Here is an 18108-nt window from a genome sequence, read left to right on the forward strand (position 1 = left end):
TATCGTTTGCTTACTGTATCAACTGCAGTGTATTGCTTGCCATTTATAAGCACTTAAATAATTATATTTATTCTAACAGTCATGTTATATATGGCTTTTCAGCACTCTGCCATTCATTTTCATATCACTATATGGTTGACCATATGCTGCTAATGGCTTTCTATCTAGTAATGTTAATCCAATATGTAATCCTCATCTGTAGTGTGGTTCCTGCAAGGCTGGCATGCGTCATCCATTTCCTCACCTCTTCATAGATTATGTGAACATGAAATGAAATTTTACAGAGATTAGTGATAAACAATGGTAATCAGGGAAGTAAGGACAAATTTGAATTTTGCACTATATTGTCATATGATGGTTGGTAGTCATGGTTTTTTCATGTTTGTTGTTTGTGATTGTTCCCGTTAGTAGCCTGACCACTTTTGTGTGGTGGGCATTGTTGTTTGATGTTTATTTTTGTCATGGAGCAGATGACACCTGAGTAGCATATCCAAGTGATAAAAAGTTATTACAAGAACAGTGAAAGTCCCACAGCAACTGTCTGTGAATTGTGTGTGACACTTGGACGTAATGTTGCTCCAACTGAACCATCACTATGGAAGTTGATCCGGAATTTTGAGGCTGCGGGTCTTGTTTCAAACACTGAAAAAACAGGACAACTGTCTCTGTTCGAAAGCAAGAGAACATTGCTGTTGTGCATGACAATGTGACTGTAAGCCCCAGAAAATTGGTTCACCAACGAGCTCGACTGTTGAATTTATCACCAAGTTCACTGCGTGAAATCCTTTCAAAACATCTGAAAATGCATGCATGCATACAAGATTCAACTTACACAAGAGTTGAAGCCTGCTGATCATAAACAGGCACACGATTTGCTCATTGGGTCTTGGCTCAACAATTGGGGAACGAGAACTTTGCAAAAAGACTCACTATTTTCTCCTTTACATGCTTTCTTCTCTCACTTTTCCCTACCTTAAGAATTTGAGCAGGCTGCTTCAGCTGGTTTCCCATCAGAACCTATCCTTGCTAATTATACACTTACACAGTTTCTTTGCTCTTTCCCTAGGTTGTTTACTTATTTGCTGGCTCCTGTTTTATTATGATGCCCATCATGCGTTGTTTGAATGCTTATGCAGCTTGTGTGTGCCTAGCGTTATAATAATTTATTATCCTTGTTAACCCATAATATTTTTGTCGTGTTTTGTATTCATTACCCTTGACACACATTCTTTCCTTATATATCCTTATTTGTGTCCGTTTTCTAAGAATGTCTTATTGGGCTCTACAATGTCTTTACTGTATTTTTTCCTGTAGCTATACAATTGTCACTGTTCTCCTGCCATTTGATGGATAAAGAATACAATTGATAAATTTATAAACAGTAGAAGAGTAGACAATAGCGCAGAAATCTAAATGAGGAAGCAGCACTATTGTAGCTTCAGGTCCTGTAATCACTAATTACCCACTCACAAGGGTCTGCAAGTCCTCTAAGGTTGTTTACTGTCAGCTCCATACTGTGAGTTTTCTCCCTTGTTCGTGTAGTATTGCCATTCACGATTACTTTAGGGACTGTTGTGTCTTGTTGACCACATATACGTTGTTCATTATATCGTGCTCATCATTGAACTCACTTTATTCCTTTTGTAACTCTAATCTTATTTCATGAATTACTTTCCAAATTAAATCCATATTCTCGTCTATAGGTGTTATGTTACCATAACTAGAACTTACCTACTGTTCCGTATTGGTATTTTCTTTATTCTCATCCTTGCTGCCATTGTCATAATCATTAATTTCCTATGAACTTAAATTTGAAGATTCGTCATTCCAGGTATCTACTCTTGGATTTCCAAACTGATCAAATCCTGCTACACTTTTACTGGAAAATTTAAAATTATATCTTTTTTCCACTTGCGGTCTGCTTGATTATTGTGGTGTGTGATTTTTGTTTCTGCTTTACAGCTTTTTGTTGGAATGGAGTCCCAGTGTTCTGCTGGGCTATGTTGCGTTCCAAAGGATGACTTTCATTTTTGTCTTCATCTGCTGAGAGGGTCACCCACTGCTGTGTGAGGCCCCCAGTGTGTGCATCAGTCTGTGCTAGGTGTCCCAGTGCTCAACATTACTGCATCTACACTGCCACCTGCCTCTGCATGTCTGCAAAGTGAAGTACCATTCCATATTTTTACCATCTTCTGCTCTTGATGTCAGTCTTTAATCTCTCATCTTTCCATTATATACCTTCACAATGTTACATCCATGTAATCTGCCACTGCTAGACACAAAATGTGCCAGTTTCCAAATTTGGTTGAAAGCTGAATAGGTACATGTGGACAAGTGGAAAATGGAAATAATAATTGCTTGAATAATTGGAAAAACTGATTGGAAAGAAATTTGAAGGTTATTTTAGGAATCTATACACAATCCTGGGTGAACTTTAACTGATATCAATATCAACAGACCTTCAATATCTATACATTCAAGGCCAATAAACGTATTTTGTATTACATACTGCTTCACATTATCATATCCTCCAGATATTGTGTAAATTCTTCTTGTCTGCTCTGAACCTCTTGATGCAGGATCATGGCAGTGAGTGAAATGACGAACAGATAGGAGTGGACGTCTTAAATGTGTGACTAAATTTTGCTTTTCTCATAACTTTTTATAACATTTTTAATGTACAGTTGAAATACATATTTTTAACAATGCTGGTATGGCGGACCCAAACATACGTCCGTACACTATCCTTATCAAAACAAAAGGGTGAAAATACAGGAATTAATAAATGGAAGAGTTTTTACACCTAAATTCAGAGACAGTGTTGAACTTATTCTGTAAGCATTGTTTAAGAAGGAATTTTTCGAAAGTCCACCACGTGGAAATATCACCACAAGAATTCAAAAGGCAGTATTAACAAAAACCTAAGACTTCAGCTAGCCAGAATCACTTTTTGGTCAGAAGTACATTTGGAAAATCACGATGTTTCTATGACTTTAATTAGCATGAAAGGTAAGACGGTGTCGCAATTTGCAAACTACATCAAAGAAAGCTATTTTAAAAGCACTTGAAATAATCAATTTTAATTATTACTAAGCTAAAATAAAACAACTCAGAAGTCTTTGGAAATATGAATGAAATTATTCAGTACTGTAAAACGAGGTGAATAGGTTAACTTTTCATGTTCAAAGATGTGTATCTCCTCAACCAATTGATGTAAACTGATGAAACAATAGCCATTTTGTGTGTCTTCATCTGTTGTTTTGAATCCGATATTTGGCTTTCTCTTTATTGTATATGACAAATTTTAATAATTTTTTTAATACTCTGATTCTATTGTTCTGAAGACCGGGGTGAATAGGATCAGCCATAGTATTTTCCCAAATTATTCCATTAAGACGCTTGTTTTGTGATTAGGATCACTGGATTATTTAAAAAAAAAAAAAAGAAAAGAAAAAAAATGATGATTGCCACATAGAAAAAATAAGTTACACACGATTAAAATTATTTTATTGAAAAAAAGAAATAAATTTTAAGTAGAAAACTTAAAATAATGCTACAACTTATTCTAAAAACATGGAATCCAGATAAAAGGTGTGTTGACCCCTTTGAATGTTAGCGACTTTTATCTTCCTCTCCATTTGTATTGGGGTCACTTCACATATATCGTCCACGTCTGGGAAAACAAAGACAGTGTTCTTTTTCCCAACCCTTTTCCGAAGGCACTTAACAGTCATTGCTTACTCAGTTACAGTGACAATTGTGCCTATGAATCTCCTGTTATTCTGTGGCTACAAGCCAGACTCGTTAAAGATTCCCAAGTCACCAGGAAATGTATTGTTGCAACCAGCCTGCAACATAACAGGGCTTGTACCGGTATTTTATCAGTGATCACGGCTGGTATGGTCACAAAATGTATAAACATATGATTTAATTCTTACTTTCGAGAAGGTGAGATAGTCTCCCTCATGACTGTGTCACACTTGCTAATTCCAGGCAGCAACTTCTCAAAAATATGTTGCATCAGTTAAAACTCAGCCCGACTGTCACTGCTGTTCTCAAACATGGAACGAGTTGGTTGGCATTCATGAGCAGCTGGAAATTGCCCTGACTACTGTCAAACAATTGGCAGCTGCTACGAATTGTTGTGTGCCTGTGGAACCTGTACCAAAAGTACTATCAGCTCCTGTGGTCCCTGTCTCCTCTGCAGAATGAACGAGATCTGTCATTACCCATCCACTTGGCTGCAAGTGGTATTTCAATAGCAGAGCTAGGCATCCTGTACAGGTTGGACAGGGACCAAAGAGGACTCAGCATGTGGTACTGATCCCCCTAATTACCAAGTCTGAGGTGCTGTCTTTCACTGAAACTGAGCCAGCGGGACTTACTACACCTGTTTTGAGTGTCAAGAGAAGGCAAACGCTAAAGGGTAGAGGGTCTATTAATTGTTGGCAATTCAAAAGTATGGGAAACGAAGGTACCCCTTAAGGAAATGGCAGCAAGGGACAGGAAAGGGCACCAGGTACTCTCAGTTTGTATGTCTGTGCCTAATTCAACATGTTGTTCAGGCTATCCCAGCAAGCACTGAGGGAACAGAGCGCAACCATTGAGGGAACAAAGTGCAGATTGTGGCACACGTTGGAACAAATCTATCATCTGGGCTGCGAGGTCATACTTGGATCATACCAACGACTGGCAGAGAAGGTTAAAAAGACCAGCTTTGTGCATGGAGTTTCAAAAAAGCATTGTCTCCAGAACTGATCATGGCCCTTTGGTTCTGAATTGAATGGAAGGACTGAACAGGAGACTGAAGGTTCTGTGACATGCTAGGCTGTGACCCTTCTTGGACTTGTGCCATACGGTACTAAACATCAGAGGCTGCTACTCAGGTAGCAGACTGTGTGGAGTGCACGCAAGTTTTTTACATTAGGTGACTCTCCATCCAATCCAGGTAACATTAGCTGTAGGAAAGCCAGAAGTTTCAGTGTAACATCAAAGGAAATACATCCTACAGGCGAGAGTATCAAAATCCTAATGGTTAACTGCTGAAGCATTTGCAACAAAGTGCCAGAGTTTGAAGTGCTCCTGAAAGGCAGTGAAGCTCACATAATACTAGGAACAGTAAGTCGGTTGAAACCTGAAATGGACAGCAGTGATATTTTTGGAGATAATTTAAGTGTATATCAAAAGGATAGGCAAATGGGAAATGGAACTAATTTATTTGTTGCTCTAGACAAGAAACTCAAATCCACCAAGACAGAGACTGAAGCTGCATGTGAGATTGTTTGGGCGAAACACAGTACCAAGGGTGGGCATAAAATGATAATTGGATCTTTCTATTGACCACCAGACTTTTCTCCTGATGTAAACAAAATTTTAGAGAAAATGTCAGTTCACTTGTACGCAAGTTCCCTAATCACACTGTAATCATTAGTGGAGACTTTAATCATCCAACAATCAACTGGGAAAATTACAGCTTTGTTAGTGGTGGGTGTGATAAGATATCCAGTGAAACATTACTAAATACTTTCTCTGAAAACTACAAAGAACAGGTAGTTCAGGACTCCACTCATGATGGAAATATAATTGGATCTCATGGGAAGAAATAGACCTTACAACAAGCAGAAAGACATGTATATTCAGTAAACTACATAAAAAAATTAGTAACGTCATTTCTCAATGAGGAACCTGAAACAGGGCAGGAGCATTTAGAGGAACTAAGGCTCAACTTTAAAGGAATAGTTGACCATGCATTGGATAGGTATGTACCCAACAGAGAACAGTTTGTAATGGAAGGGAACCTCCATGGTGTACAGACACTGTAAAGAAATTTCTAAAGAAACAGATACTAATGCATAATAGGTATAAAATTAAGTGTAGGGCTATTGATTGAATGATGCTGTGTGAAATGCACTTGGATATCAAGAGAACTGTGTGTGAAGCCTTCAATGACTACCATAGCAGAATGCTGTCAAATAATCTTTCACAAAACCCAAGGAAATTCTGGTCATATGTAAACACTGTTAGTGGCACCAAAGTAAGTATCCAATCCCTATCGAATGAGACAGTAACTGAACTTGAGGATAGCAAAGCAAAAGCTGAAATGCTTAACTCTGTTATCAAATGTTCCTTTGCAAAGGAAAACCCAGGAGAACTACCCCAGTTCGGTCCTCATACCACTGAAAACATTAGTGGAATCAGTATGCTCCATGCCAAACAGCATGGATTCTGATAACATCAATCATATGAAACCCAACTCGCACTTTTGTCACAACATACTGAAAGCTTTGGATCAAGGCAGTTGGGTAGATGCAGTATTTCTTGATTTCTGAAAAGCATTAGACTCAGTACCACACCCACGCTTATTGTCAGAAGTACGATCATATGGGGTCTCAAGTGGAATTTGTGACTGTATTGACGACCTTTTGATAAGGAGGACACAGCATGTTATCTTGGAATGAGTCATTGTCAGTTGTAGAAGCCACTTTGGGTGTGCCCCAAGGAACTGTGTTGGGACTCTTGCTGTTTATGTTGTGTATTAATCATCTTGCAGACAATATTAATAGTAACTTCAAACTTTTTGGAGATCAGGCAGTTATCTATAATGAAGTACTCTCAGAAAGAAGCTGCACAAATATTCACTCAGATTTTGGTAAGATTTCGAAGTGATGCAAAGGTTGGCAACTTGCTGTAAATGTTCAAAAATGTAAAGATCTACATTCACAAAATGAAAATCTTAGTACCCTATGACTATATTATCAATGAGTCACAGCTGGAAGCAGCCAACTCATACAAATACCTGAGTGTATCACTTTTTAGGGATATGAAATGGAATTATCACATAGGCCCACTCGTGGCTGAGGCAGGTAGCAGACTTCAGTTTATTGATCGAATACTGTGGAAGAGCAATCAGTCTACAATAGAGATTGCTTAAAAATCACTTGTGTGACCAGTTCTAGAATATTGGCCAGGTGTGTGGGTCCCGTACCAAATAGGACTAACGGGGGATATTGAACACATACAGACAAGGGCAGCATGGATGGTCACAGGTTTGTTTGATCCATGAGAGAGTGGCACAGAAATACTGAAGAAACTGAGCTGGTAGACTCTAGATGATAGACATAATCTGTCCCAAGAAAATTTACTAACAAAGTTTGAAGCACCAGCTTTAAAATGATCACTACAACTCACTTATATCACTCACATAGGGACTGCAAGGATGATGGATGGATGGAGAGGGTTGCATGGGTGCACGACAGCAAGGTCTTCAGCGCCCGCTCAATAACAGATTGAGACTGGTGTCAAGAAAATACACAGAACAGGAGGATAAAACAGAACGTAAAATGCAGGTAAAAAGGTTGGAAAAAATGTGCCTACCCACACCGAAGTGTGTGATGAAGCATACCGTCAGCAGTAAAACACGGACAACACAGGAAGAAAGCGATAGAGGGAGCTAAAACAATATAGCAGATGGAAGTGACTGGCTGATGGCAAGGAAGAAAGGGAGGAGCCAGCCACTCTGCAGTACACTAAAACCACCAGCCTAAAAGTTTAGGCCAGAGTCCAGACACATCACAAAACTTTAAAACCCTAGATACACACGTCTCATCATTAGCTAAAATACAGAGCAGATCCACCATCAACTTGTGCTTCTGCCCTTGCATCACAGTATAAAATGCAGTCTGTTAAAATGTGGCGGACAGAGATGGGCACACCACAAGCATCACAAAACGGGGGATCCTCCTGCCATAATAGAAAGCTATGTGTGAGGGTCACTTCTTCCCACCTCAGCAACCGGCAGGAGGAATGCCACGGCTGAATTGTTGACTTCACCAACCGCAGTTTATTGGCTGCCACCGCCAGCCATTCTTCCTCGCACAACTTCATGCACTTCTTGCGGAGTGCAGAAATGACAGACTGCAAGGGAATAGGACAGTGAGGATAAGATCAGAATAATTACAGCACACACATAGACACTCAGAAATCATTCTTTCTGTGCTCCATTCTTGACTGGAATGGGAAGAAACACTAATAACTGGTACATTAGGATGTACGCTCTGCCATGCATGCCAAGATGGTTCGCAGAATACAGATGTAAATGTAGATTTTTGCTGTAGTTAAGTTATTTGGAAACGAATTGACCCAGAAAAGTCTGAGAAATATGCAGCTCATCAAAGGTTATTTGTTTGTCTGTCTTGCATGAGTTTTGTTCTTCACTTGATTCTTCAAATCGACTTTGAAAAGTGACTGATGAAACTTGATGCAGACATCTTCATTCACATATGTTCATCCATTGTTGAAAAATTTCACACCAATTTCTCACCTTTCCTTCAGTCATTGCTATATCACTGTTTACTTCCTTTATTCGACAATACATTTCTGCGGATTTCAACTTCAGAGCATTCAAAAACTGAGTAACTCCTCAGATGTGGCGTTCTTTCATTACATTTTAAATAATCATAAAATGCACAATAACCTGTTCAACTGGCAGTCATACTAGACTGAGACAAGATGTCAAGGGAGGAATTCAAGACAGGATAGAAGCACAAATCAATCTGTAGGAATGTGCAAATAGATCATTACTTCCTGTATTCATCACTTCTACAATATTCATCCTGTATTACACATCTGCAATATTAATCATAAAAATCAACATGTGAGGAAGTCTTGCTCTCCAAGGTCAAGTAAATACAATTTAAACAGTCTTTTTTTATTTTACAGCATTGAAATTGTATACATTACAGCAAATAACAATACGAAAGTAAATAATAAATGGTAATAGCGTGGAACAGTTTGGTGTCAAACTCATATTTTTCCTTCATCAATATCTCCTCAAGCCTTCTGAGACTCTGGATCCAACAGCTTCACAAGTATCTCACCCATAAAACTCTCAAGAAGCCTCAGATGGCACAATTTCTCGTGCTTCAAAGAAGGCTGCCATCAAAGCACCGATTTGAACATTTTCACTTGTGCCAGTAGCTAGCCTGTATTCAATATCTGCCATTTTTATTAGCAAAGTGTTTAGTGCTGAAGCTGGAAGTTCAACTGGAACCAAAATAAGTTGTAAATTAGAAACAGAGCTTAAATACCTATATAGCAATCTTAGACCTATAACCTAGAAAACATTTATAAGGGCAGTCAGAGCACAATTTTTCATCTACAATATTCATGAATCACATAAATATAAGCAGATTATCAGTGCAACCATACCAAATCTACGCTTCTCAGATGACAGTATTGCAGTTTTTTTTTTTTTTTTTTCCGGGTAATTGACGAAAACATAATCCATATACAGCTATAAAATATTCTAAAAAAGTGAAACAGTTTCACATATCTGACTTGAGGGGACATGAACTATGAACTGGCTAGACGGGCTTCTCCCTAAAAACTTGTCTCCCCCTCCCCCATATCTGTGAGAATAACCTCAGGTGAATCTCTCCCACACTATTTTGAAAGAAAAAAACACACAAAATAAGAAAAGGCAACCCACTCACCTAGAGTGGATTGTTGCATGAAGCACAGAAACACAAAACAGGAAACAACAATGAGGGAGCAGTAGGGAAGAGGCAGGTCTTTGGTCAGATGAGCTCACAGGTGCTCAGAAAGGGCGGGAAAGGGGGGGAGAGTAACATGAACATGAAGAGGTAGAAAGGGAGAGGGGAGTGGTTGAAAAAGGAGGTAGGAGAGGGAGAATGCCTGCATGAGGAGGGTGAGAGGGGAAGAGTTGTCGGAGAAGGCAGAGCATGGTCTGTACAGAAAAGGAGTTGTGTGGACAGAAGAGAGAAGGGAAAAAGGCAAGGTGAGGCAGTGGGAACAGGTCAGCAGAGCTTAGGGCAGATGCACTGTGAGAGAGCAGGATGTGATGTACGAGACACTCTCCATGTGTTTAGTTCAGAGATACTTTGTTCCGAACTCTGTATTTTTTTCATCTTGTTGTGTGGCTGTGGAGTCACCTGTCCAAGGACCTGCCGCTTTCCTACTGCCCTGTTCACACCTCCAACAGCTCAAGCAACTGCTTTCAATAATCAAGTATCAGTAACTAGTCTTGTCATGGGCTCAGGAATGTGCATTTGAGTGTCTGTATTGTTGTGTGTGTGAATGTGTGTACTACTGCTGTAAATAAAACTAGTGCTTGAAAGCTAGTGTGAATGCCGTTTTCTGTAATGTGTTTCTGTGCTCCATGCATCAATCTGCTTTAGGTGAGTGGTAAGCTTTCCCTTGTTTTAAATATTTCTAAAGAGAAATTAGACAATTTTGTCTTTAGGAGCTCAGTCAATCAAAGGCATTTTTTCAATTACATGGCTTGAGTGATGAACACAAACCAAATTTTCACGAGAGTATTACACAAGAGACACAATTATCTTCTTCAGCATGGCACAGCTTGAACTGTCAATAAAAACATATAAAATTCTTTTAGCAAATTTATTCTGTAAACCAAACTTTGAGCTCTTTAGGACACCTACATTTCCAGGTTCAGGTATTGTGTTTAAAGTAAAGTACTGCACCACATAAGAATTAATGCAATATTTGAGAGTTGCCATAAGATCAAAGATCTGCTGAAGTCCATGAAGGATTCCATAGATGCTCTCCACATTGTGATCAATGTTACATGCAACTGGAGCCAAACAGCACACCAGCAACAGCTGAAACACCACCTGGACTATTGCTGGCCCACAAATTTTCAAGAAGTCTGTATGGTTGCCAGGCAGCCACGAATGCTGCAGCAGAAAATAATGGAGGCCACTGAAAGATGCCAACAGCCTAGCTGCCAGCAATCCCAGTCCAATGAGTCCTTGTGTTCTAACTAGCAGCTCCTCATGAAGTGGACTCACCCATGTAAACAATCAACCATAAGAGTAGAGGAATGGAGCATCTACCTATATCAGCAGGAAGCACAGACCATGGATACAAGTTGCAGAATCACTGTTCCTGACAATCTACCATCACAGAAGAGGCTACAGTATTCCATATGACCAATCTTCTGCAACAGGCTTTTATGTTTTGACCTGATCAGTGACATTCCATTATTGTGACTATGCATGTCACATGACAACCAAAACAGGATGATAGACAGGGTGTCCCATAAGGAATGGTCAGTATTCGGTGACACAACAGGAATGATCATTTGAAGCAAAAAACTTCATATGGACAGTGCCCTATTCTGAATGATTTCCGAGATAGAGAACATATAATGTACAGTGTTATTTATTTTCTGCATTATTCAATACACTGTCACATAAACAACAGTAAACACAATAATATGCACTTTACAAAGCATCAATTGCAAAATACGAATTTTCAACACATTCACCTCTAAGAATTATAGTATACATCACATTACAGCTGTTGTACAGTTCACAATAATTGTTCAAAAATCCCACTATCACCTTCAATACATTTGTGAACTGCTGGGAGAACATGTTATGTTGCTTGTCTGAGCGCCTCTACATATTCCCTAATGAGGCGAGTTGCATCCATGATGTGACCAAGCAGTTCAGCTTTCATATTCACGTTTCATTTGTATATCTCAGACTTCATTCAACACCATAAATGAAACTCTAATGGCGTAAGATCTGGTGATCTCAGTGGCCAATTAAATGTACTACCATGACCAACCCAGCGACTAGGGGAAGTGTGGTTGAGGTTTTCCCTCATATGTCTCGTAAAATGTGGAGGAGCTCCATCATGGTGGAAATACATTGCAGTCTGTGTGGCAACGGAAAATCATCAAGGTGTTCAGTACCAAACATGGCTCGAAAAACTCTGAAATTGGTTTCCACTTTAGTGAGTCGCCTTTCCCGTGACCATTGATGATTATTAGATGTAGTATTGACTCCAACCCTTGTAAATATGGCTTCAATAGTGATCAGTGGAAACAAGTGACGATTTTCATTTAACCAGTGACAAACCGCAAGTCATGTGACATCGTCGCCAATGTGAAGACTGTGGATACACTATTGTAAAATGGGTACAAGTTTCCCACTCATAACATTTTGTGGGACATTATGTGTAGAAAGTCATTGCGTGCAGGGTGTACGATTTCAACAATGTCTTGCTGTCTCTGTACAGGTTGTTGAAAAACATGTTCAGAAGAAAACTGGGGACTTGGAAGAATATCTGTCTCATACAATGTGCTGAAAACTCTGGTAAAGACTCTATGATCAGGAATTTGATGTGTCGGGAAGCACCAACAGTATTCTTTGATAGCAGCAGGAGCTTTCATCACAGAAGCCACATACATACACCATATATGCATAGTCTTCATTAGTGTTGATGTGTGTGGTATTTTAGCCAGTGTATATACGAATTAAGTAAACTGATGCTGCTCTCTGATACAGGCTAAATCCCGTGCACTACTTCACTCACAACGCACCATGAAGAATGGTGCATTAAAACGGGTTACTTTAATGGCAGTTAGACAATCTAAGCTAAGAGACTGAAAGCAACGAAGTAGATTGGGCTAAAATAAAACATTAGATGTTGGTTGGATAAAATACAAAGGTGGGTGTCACTAGCCCAAAAACAAAAGTACTTTTCAGGATAGGGTATATGTCTATAACAAGTTTCTTGCTTCCAATTAGTGTTCCTGTCATATCCCTGAAGATTCACCATTCCTCCTGGGACACACTGTGCAGGAAAGATCATTCGCAGAAAGCTCCAGTTCAGTTGCCCTCAAGAGGACCTAAGAAAGACATTCGAAACATTTGTTTTTACAGTACTTTTTAATTCCAGATTGATACAGCCAAAAATGCACTAAAAAAATTTAAGAAGATGCTTTTGTCTATTTACACTTTTGTACTTTACAGTCATGACAAAAGCTTACGGCATTCACTGATATTTCTTTATATAAAATTAAATTTATCAAATATATTGTGTTTAAAATTCTGTGTCTTATTTCCACATAGATCCTTGTTCACAATGTAATCATTTTAGATCTGGCACAACTCTTTCTGTTTCCTTGACACCTACCTAACATTAATACATGGGAAATTAGGGATAAATGTGCTCTCCACATGATCATTGCAAATGGTACACACACTCGGATTATAGAAGGGAATCACTTGCATCCTTTTCATAGGAACCATCTCAGAATGTCCCCGAGACAATTTAATGACATTATGGACACACTATCACACTTTTCTGGACAGATCTGAACCATTTTCTTTCCAAATGCAAGTCTAGTGTCTCGGTCATGCTATTATTAAATTACTGTGGATCTTTTACATGTCACTACCTCAGGTTCTTTCACAAAATCCTGCTATAGATCACAGTGTGTCAATTTTGACAGTAAGGTGCTATGCCACTTTAATCAACTATACAGAAAAAATTACTGTAACTGGACTGTGCCATGTATTGTTGGATGGCATGGAGAATATTGAGAAATGAATGATAAAAAAATGAAGAAAAGACATTTGTAATTGGTGGTCCCAAATCTCTTATTTATTTATTTATTGAATGACTAGTTTCGGGCTTTGCTCACTTTCAAAGGTCATGTATTTTGTATATGGAATATACATGGCATGGGTGCTTCTATTTAATTCATCAAACTTTAGAAGTAGCTCAGATCTGCATTACAACATGTCACAATTGTAGTATGTCTATGTATGAGCATAATTCTCTTAATTGTGATACCCTCACTACCCAATTTCTGTTGTGCCAACAATCAGACCTTTTCTTTTTCTAATGCTTAGAAATCATCTTCAGTGAAGGTTTGAGTGCAATAAACAAGTGTTATTCCTAAAGGGGGTATTACACAACCATCTGCTGCAAACGGTACTGGTCTAGCGTGATTATGAAAATCTGCAGATGCATTATCAGTGTGCCAGAATAGAGAGCAGTTCTAAACTGCTATCAATCTGCACGCGCACACTAAACAGCGATAACTCCTCGTGCATGTGCAGGAGGTGGTACCGCAGTACTTTCTGCTTGTTATTTGCTTATTATTAGGTGTCTAGTGGCTAATTCCAGATTTTTGTGTTGGTGATTTTCTGAATTTCTTTTAGTAAGTAGGTTTTCCTAAAAAAAAAAAAAAGGCAATACTTTATTTGCCAGTAGACTTCCTATTACATTAACTGTTTGTGAAAGCATTTTTATATTGATTGCTTCACATTGTAGAAATGGAATGGAGCAAAGAGGTATTAAGCATCTTAATTCAGGCATACAGCGAGGAAAAGTGTATGTATGACCCGCACGACACACTGTATCATAATCACGTATGTTGGCAATCGCAATCCTTTATTTTTGAGTAATATGCATATAACTTCACACGGTGATTTTCGATTTATATCATAATGCCTTTGCTTACGAACGCTCATGTTTGATTTGATTGCATCTCTTGCTTTATTTCAGCATACCAGGAAAGAGAAACTGGCATTGATTGACGAGAAAGTCTGTGCAGTTTTGCCCAGTGTAACAGAAGAGGGCTGTAAAACTTTTAGTGACCCAGGCACTGGCTTTTCATTATCGTTCTACCCTAATCTGAAGGTTTACTGTCGCTGTCAGGGCAATAGCTCCAAAAAAGAGTGGGTCTTCCACCTGCAAAACGCTGTATAAAAGTGAGTGTGTGTGTGTGTGTGTGTGTGTGTGTGTGTGTGTGTGTGTGTGTGTAAATCTATTGTTGACGAAGGCCTTAACAGCTGAAAGCTTTATTTATTTGTGAGAGTCTTTTTGTTGTAACTATCTGCAACTCAGTATCTCTGCTATATGGTGAGTTGAAATGTTCATTTTCATAATATTGTTACATACCATTCTGGATTTTCTGTTGTTTGTATAAAAGTAAATTTAGATATACAAATATAATACATATACACTCCTGGAAATGGAAAAAAGAACACATTGACACCGGTGTGTCAGACCCACCATACTTGCTCCGGACACTGCGAGAGGGCTGTACAAGCAATGATCACACGCACGGCACAGCGGACACACCAGGAACCGCGGTGTTGGCCGTCGAATGGCGCTAGCTGCGCAGCATTTGTGCACCGCCGCCGTCAGTGTCAGCCAGTTTGCCGTGGCATACGGAGCTCCATCGCAGTCTTTAACACTGGTAGCATGCCGCGACAGCGTGGACGTGAACCGTATGTGCAGTTGACGGACTTTGAGCGAGGGCGTATAGTGGGCATGCGGGAGGCCGGGTGGACGTACCGCCGAATTGCTCAACACGTGGGGCGTGAGGTCTCCACAGTACATCAATGTTGTCGCCAGTGGTCGGCGGAAGGTGCACGTGCCCGTCGACCTTGGACCGGACCGCAGCGAAGCACGGATGTACGCCAAGACCGTAGGATCCTACGCAGTGCCGTAGGGGACCGCACCGCCACTTCCCAGCAAATTAGGGACACTGTTGCTCCTGGGGTATCGGCGAAGACCATTCGCAACCATCTCCATGAAGCTGGGCTACGGTCCCGCACACCGTTAGGCCGTCTTCCGCTCACGCCCCAACATCGTGCAGCCCGCCTCCAGTGGTGTCGCGACAGGCGTGAATGGAGGGACGAATAGAGACGTGTCGTCTTCAGCGATGAGAGTCGCTTCTGCCTTGGTGCCAATGATGGTCGTATGCGTGTTTGGCGCCGTGCAGGTGAGCGCCACAATCAGGACTGCATACGACCGAGGCACACAGGGCCAACACCCGGCATCATGGTGTGGGGAGCAATCTCCTACACTGGCCGTACACCACTGGTGATCGTCGAGGGGACACTGAATAGTGCACGGTACATCCAAACCGTCATCGAACCCATCGTTCTACCATTCCTAGACCGGCAAGGGAACTTGCTGTTCCAACAGGACAATGCACGTCCGCATGTATCCCGTGCCACCCAACGTGCTCTAGAAGGTGTAAGTCAACTACCCTGGCCAGTAAGATCTCCGGATCTGTCCCCCATTGAGCATGTTTGGGACTGGATGAAGCGTCGTCTCACGCGGTCTGCACGTCCAGCACGAACGCTGGTCCAACTGAGGCGCCAGGTGGAAATGGCATGGCAAGCCGTTCCACAGGACTACATCCAGCATCTCTACGATCGTCTCCATGGGAGAATAGCAGCCTGCATTGCTGCGAAAGGTGGATATACACTGTACTAGTGCCGACATTGTGCATGCTCTGTTGCCTGTGTCTATGTGCCTGTGGTTCTGTCAGTGTGATCATGTGATGTATCTGACCCCAGGTATGTGTCAATAAAGTTTCCCCTTCCTGGGACAATGAATTCACGGTGTTCTTATTTCAGTTTCCAGGAGTGTATTTTCTGAACTCTGAAAAATAACACACGTACACCTTTAAGTACGGGTCCTCTAAACTGTTGCAAATTGCAGTGCATACAGCCACAACAACTTTTGAAATCATACAATGTAGGCTTTCACGGCCGGTGTTGTCTTTAGTTACTTCCGGGCTGAGAGGCTGTGGTCGACGTATAAAATTTCCAACTAACGTTTCGTCTTCACCTGCGGGAGACATCTTCTGAGGTCGTCCAGCTACTGCCACTGAGGCTTCAGGTAGCACGTAGAGGGCACCACCTTTCGTTACGTGATGCCGATGGTATATCTATCTTTGGAAGGCGTCATCATTCTTGATTAAGAGTAATCTATTGTCATTCTGCTGGCGCAACGTCGACATATGATGACGCCTTCCAAAGATAGACATACCGTCGGCATCACATGACGAATGGTGGTGCCCTCTATGCGCTCTATAAATGGGAGAGTACCTGGAGCCTCAGTGGCAGTAGCTGGATGACCTCAGAAGATGTCTCCCGCAGATAGAGACGAAACGTTAGGTGGAAATTTTATACGTTGACCATGGCCTCTCAGCCAGGACGTTTTAACTGAAAACTTTTGAAATGGTGGGCTGTTATTCTGTGGCTACAAGCCAGACTTGTAAAAGATTCCCAAGTCACCAGGAAATGTAATGTTGTAACCAGCCTGCAACATAACAGGGCCTGTACCGGTATTTTATCAGTGATCAAGGCTGGTATGGTCACAAAATGTATAAACATATGATTTAATTCTTACTTTCGAGAAGGTGAGATAGTCTCCCTCACGACCGTGTCACACTTGCTAATTCCATCGTCTATCATAGGCAGCAACTTCTCGAAATTCTTGCGAATCTTCAAGCCTCAGTTCTTTCATTAGCAGTGAATACAGTCCCCTGTCTTTGTCCCTTCTTTTCAGCCAAGGTCGAAACCAAGAACATATGGCTTTTCGTTTTTGTCTTCGTTCTACTCTAATCAGAAGGTTTACTGTCACTGTCAGGACAATAGCTCCAGAAAAGAGTGGATCCTCCATGTACAAAATGCTGTATAAATATCAATTTAGATATACATATACCTTTGTAACGAAGTGTCATAATATAAAACTAATTTCTTGTTAAATAGAAACCTGATCTCAAAGAATTAATTTGAACGAATGATGTTTCAATATATCACAAGGTCTCTCCCTTGAGTTTCACACAGTAGAATGAACAACTTTACAAGAGATCACACAGTTCTATTTGTGTTTTGTACGTTGTTACCATCTATAATAGGGGCTTAACACTGAATTCCTTGAGCCTCCTACAAGTATCCTTATCCATTCCCAAATAATCTGTACATCTCACAGGTGCTCTATGACAGTGTTTGGTGCTGATCCAAGCTATCACCTGTCATCAGTTTGTCTTTCTGTGTTTCCTCCCATCCATGTGGAAATAGCAGACTGATCTGACCCCCAACCCCCCTCCTTTAAGTTCTAATACGCTTCCTACAACCCAAGCCAGGACATGGCAGTAAGCACCATATGTACAGCCTACAGGTGGGAATGCAAACACAGAACATCAACTTTATGATAAACATTACTGCCAGAGGCTCATTTGAGATGAAAACTGCAAACTGTGGGAGACCATATAATGTACAAATGCCTTAGTCTGATGAACAGATTCTTCGTACTGTGAATGAAACTTGATCAATTAGTACAAAGACAACTGCAAGAGGGGAAGGAGTTAATCACATGACAATCTGAAACATTTTGCACGTAAATCTCCTGTACCCAAACACCTTCAATGAGTGTAAGATTACATGAGCCAAATGTTCAACCATCAATAACTTTCTGTTGGCACTGATGAAGGTCCTATCATGTGAAAATCCAGCCTCAAGT

General features: G+C 40.5%; 1 protein-coding gene across 1 annotated transcript in view; it reads right to left on the reverse strand.

Annotated features, from left to right (window-relative positions):
* Window positions 1–8691: 8691 nt before the first annotated feature.
* LOC124716112 (replication factor C subunit 5) overlaps window positions 8692–18108 on the reverse strand; it is a 101145-nt gene continuing 91728 nt past the window's right edge. The window contains exon 8 of the mRNA XM_047243146.1: window positions 8692–9042. Within this exon, the coding sequence (XP_047099102.1) occupies window positions 8888–9042 (155 nt within the window). The 3' untranslated portion in view covers window positions 8692–8887. The remainder of the gene's footprint in view (window positions 9043–18108) is intronic.

Source organism: Schistocerca piceifrons, chromosome 1 (genome assembly GCF_021461385.2).
Source record: "Schistocerca piceifrons isolate TAMUIC-IGC-003096 chromosome 1, iqSchPice1.1, whole genome shotgun sequence".
NCBI classification, from domain to species: Eukaryota; Metazoa; Arthropoda; class Insecta; order Orthoptera; family Acrididae; genus Schistocerca; species Schistocerca piceifrons.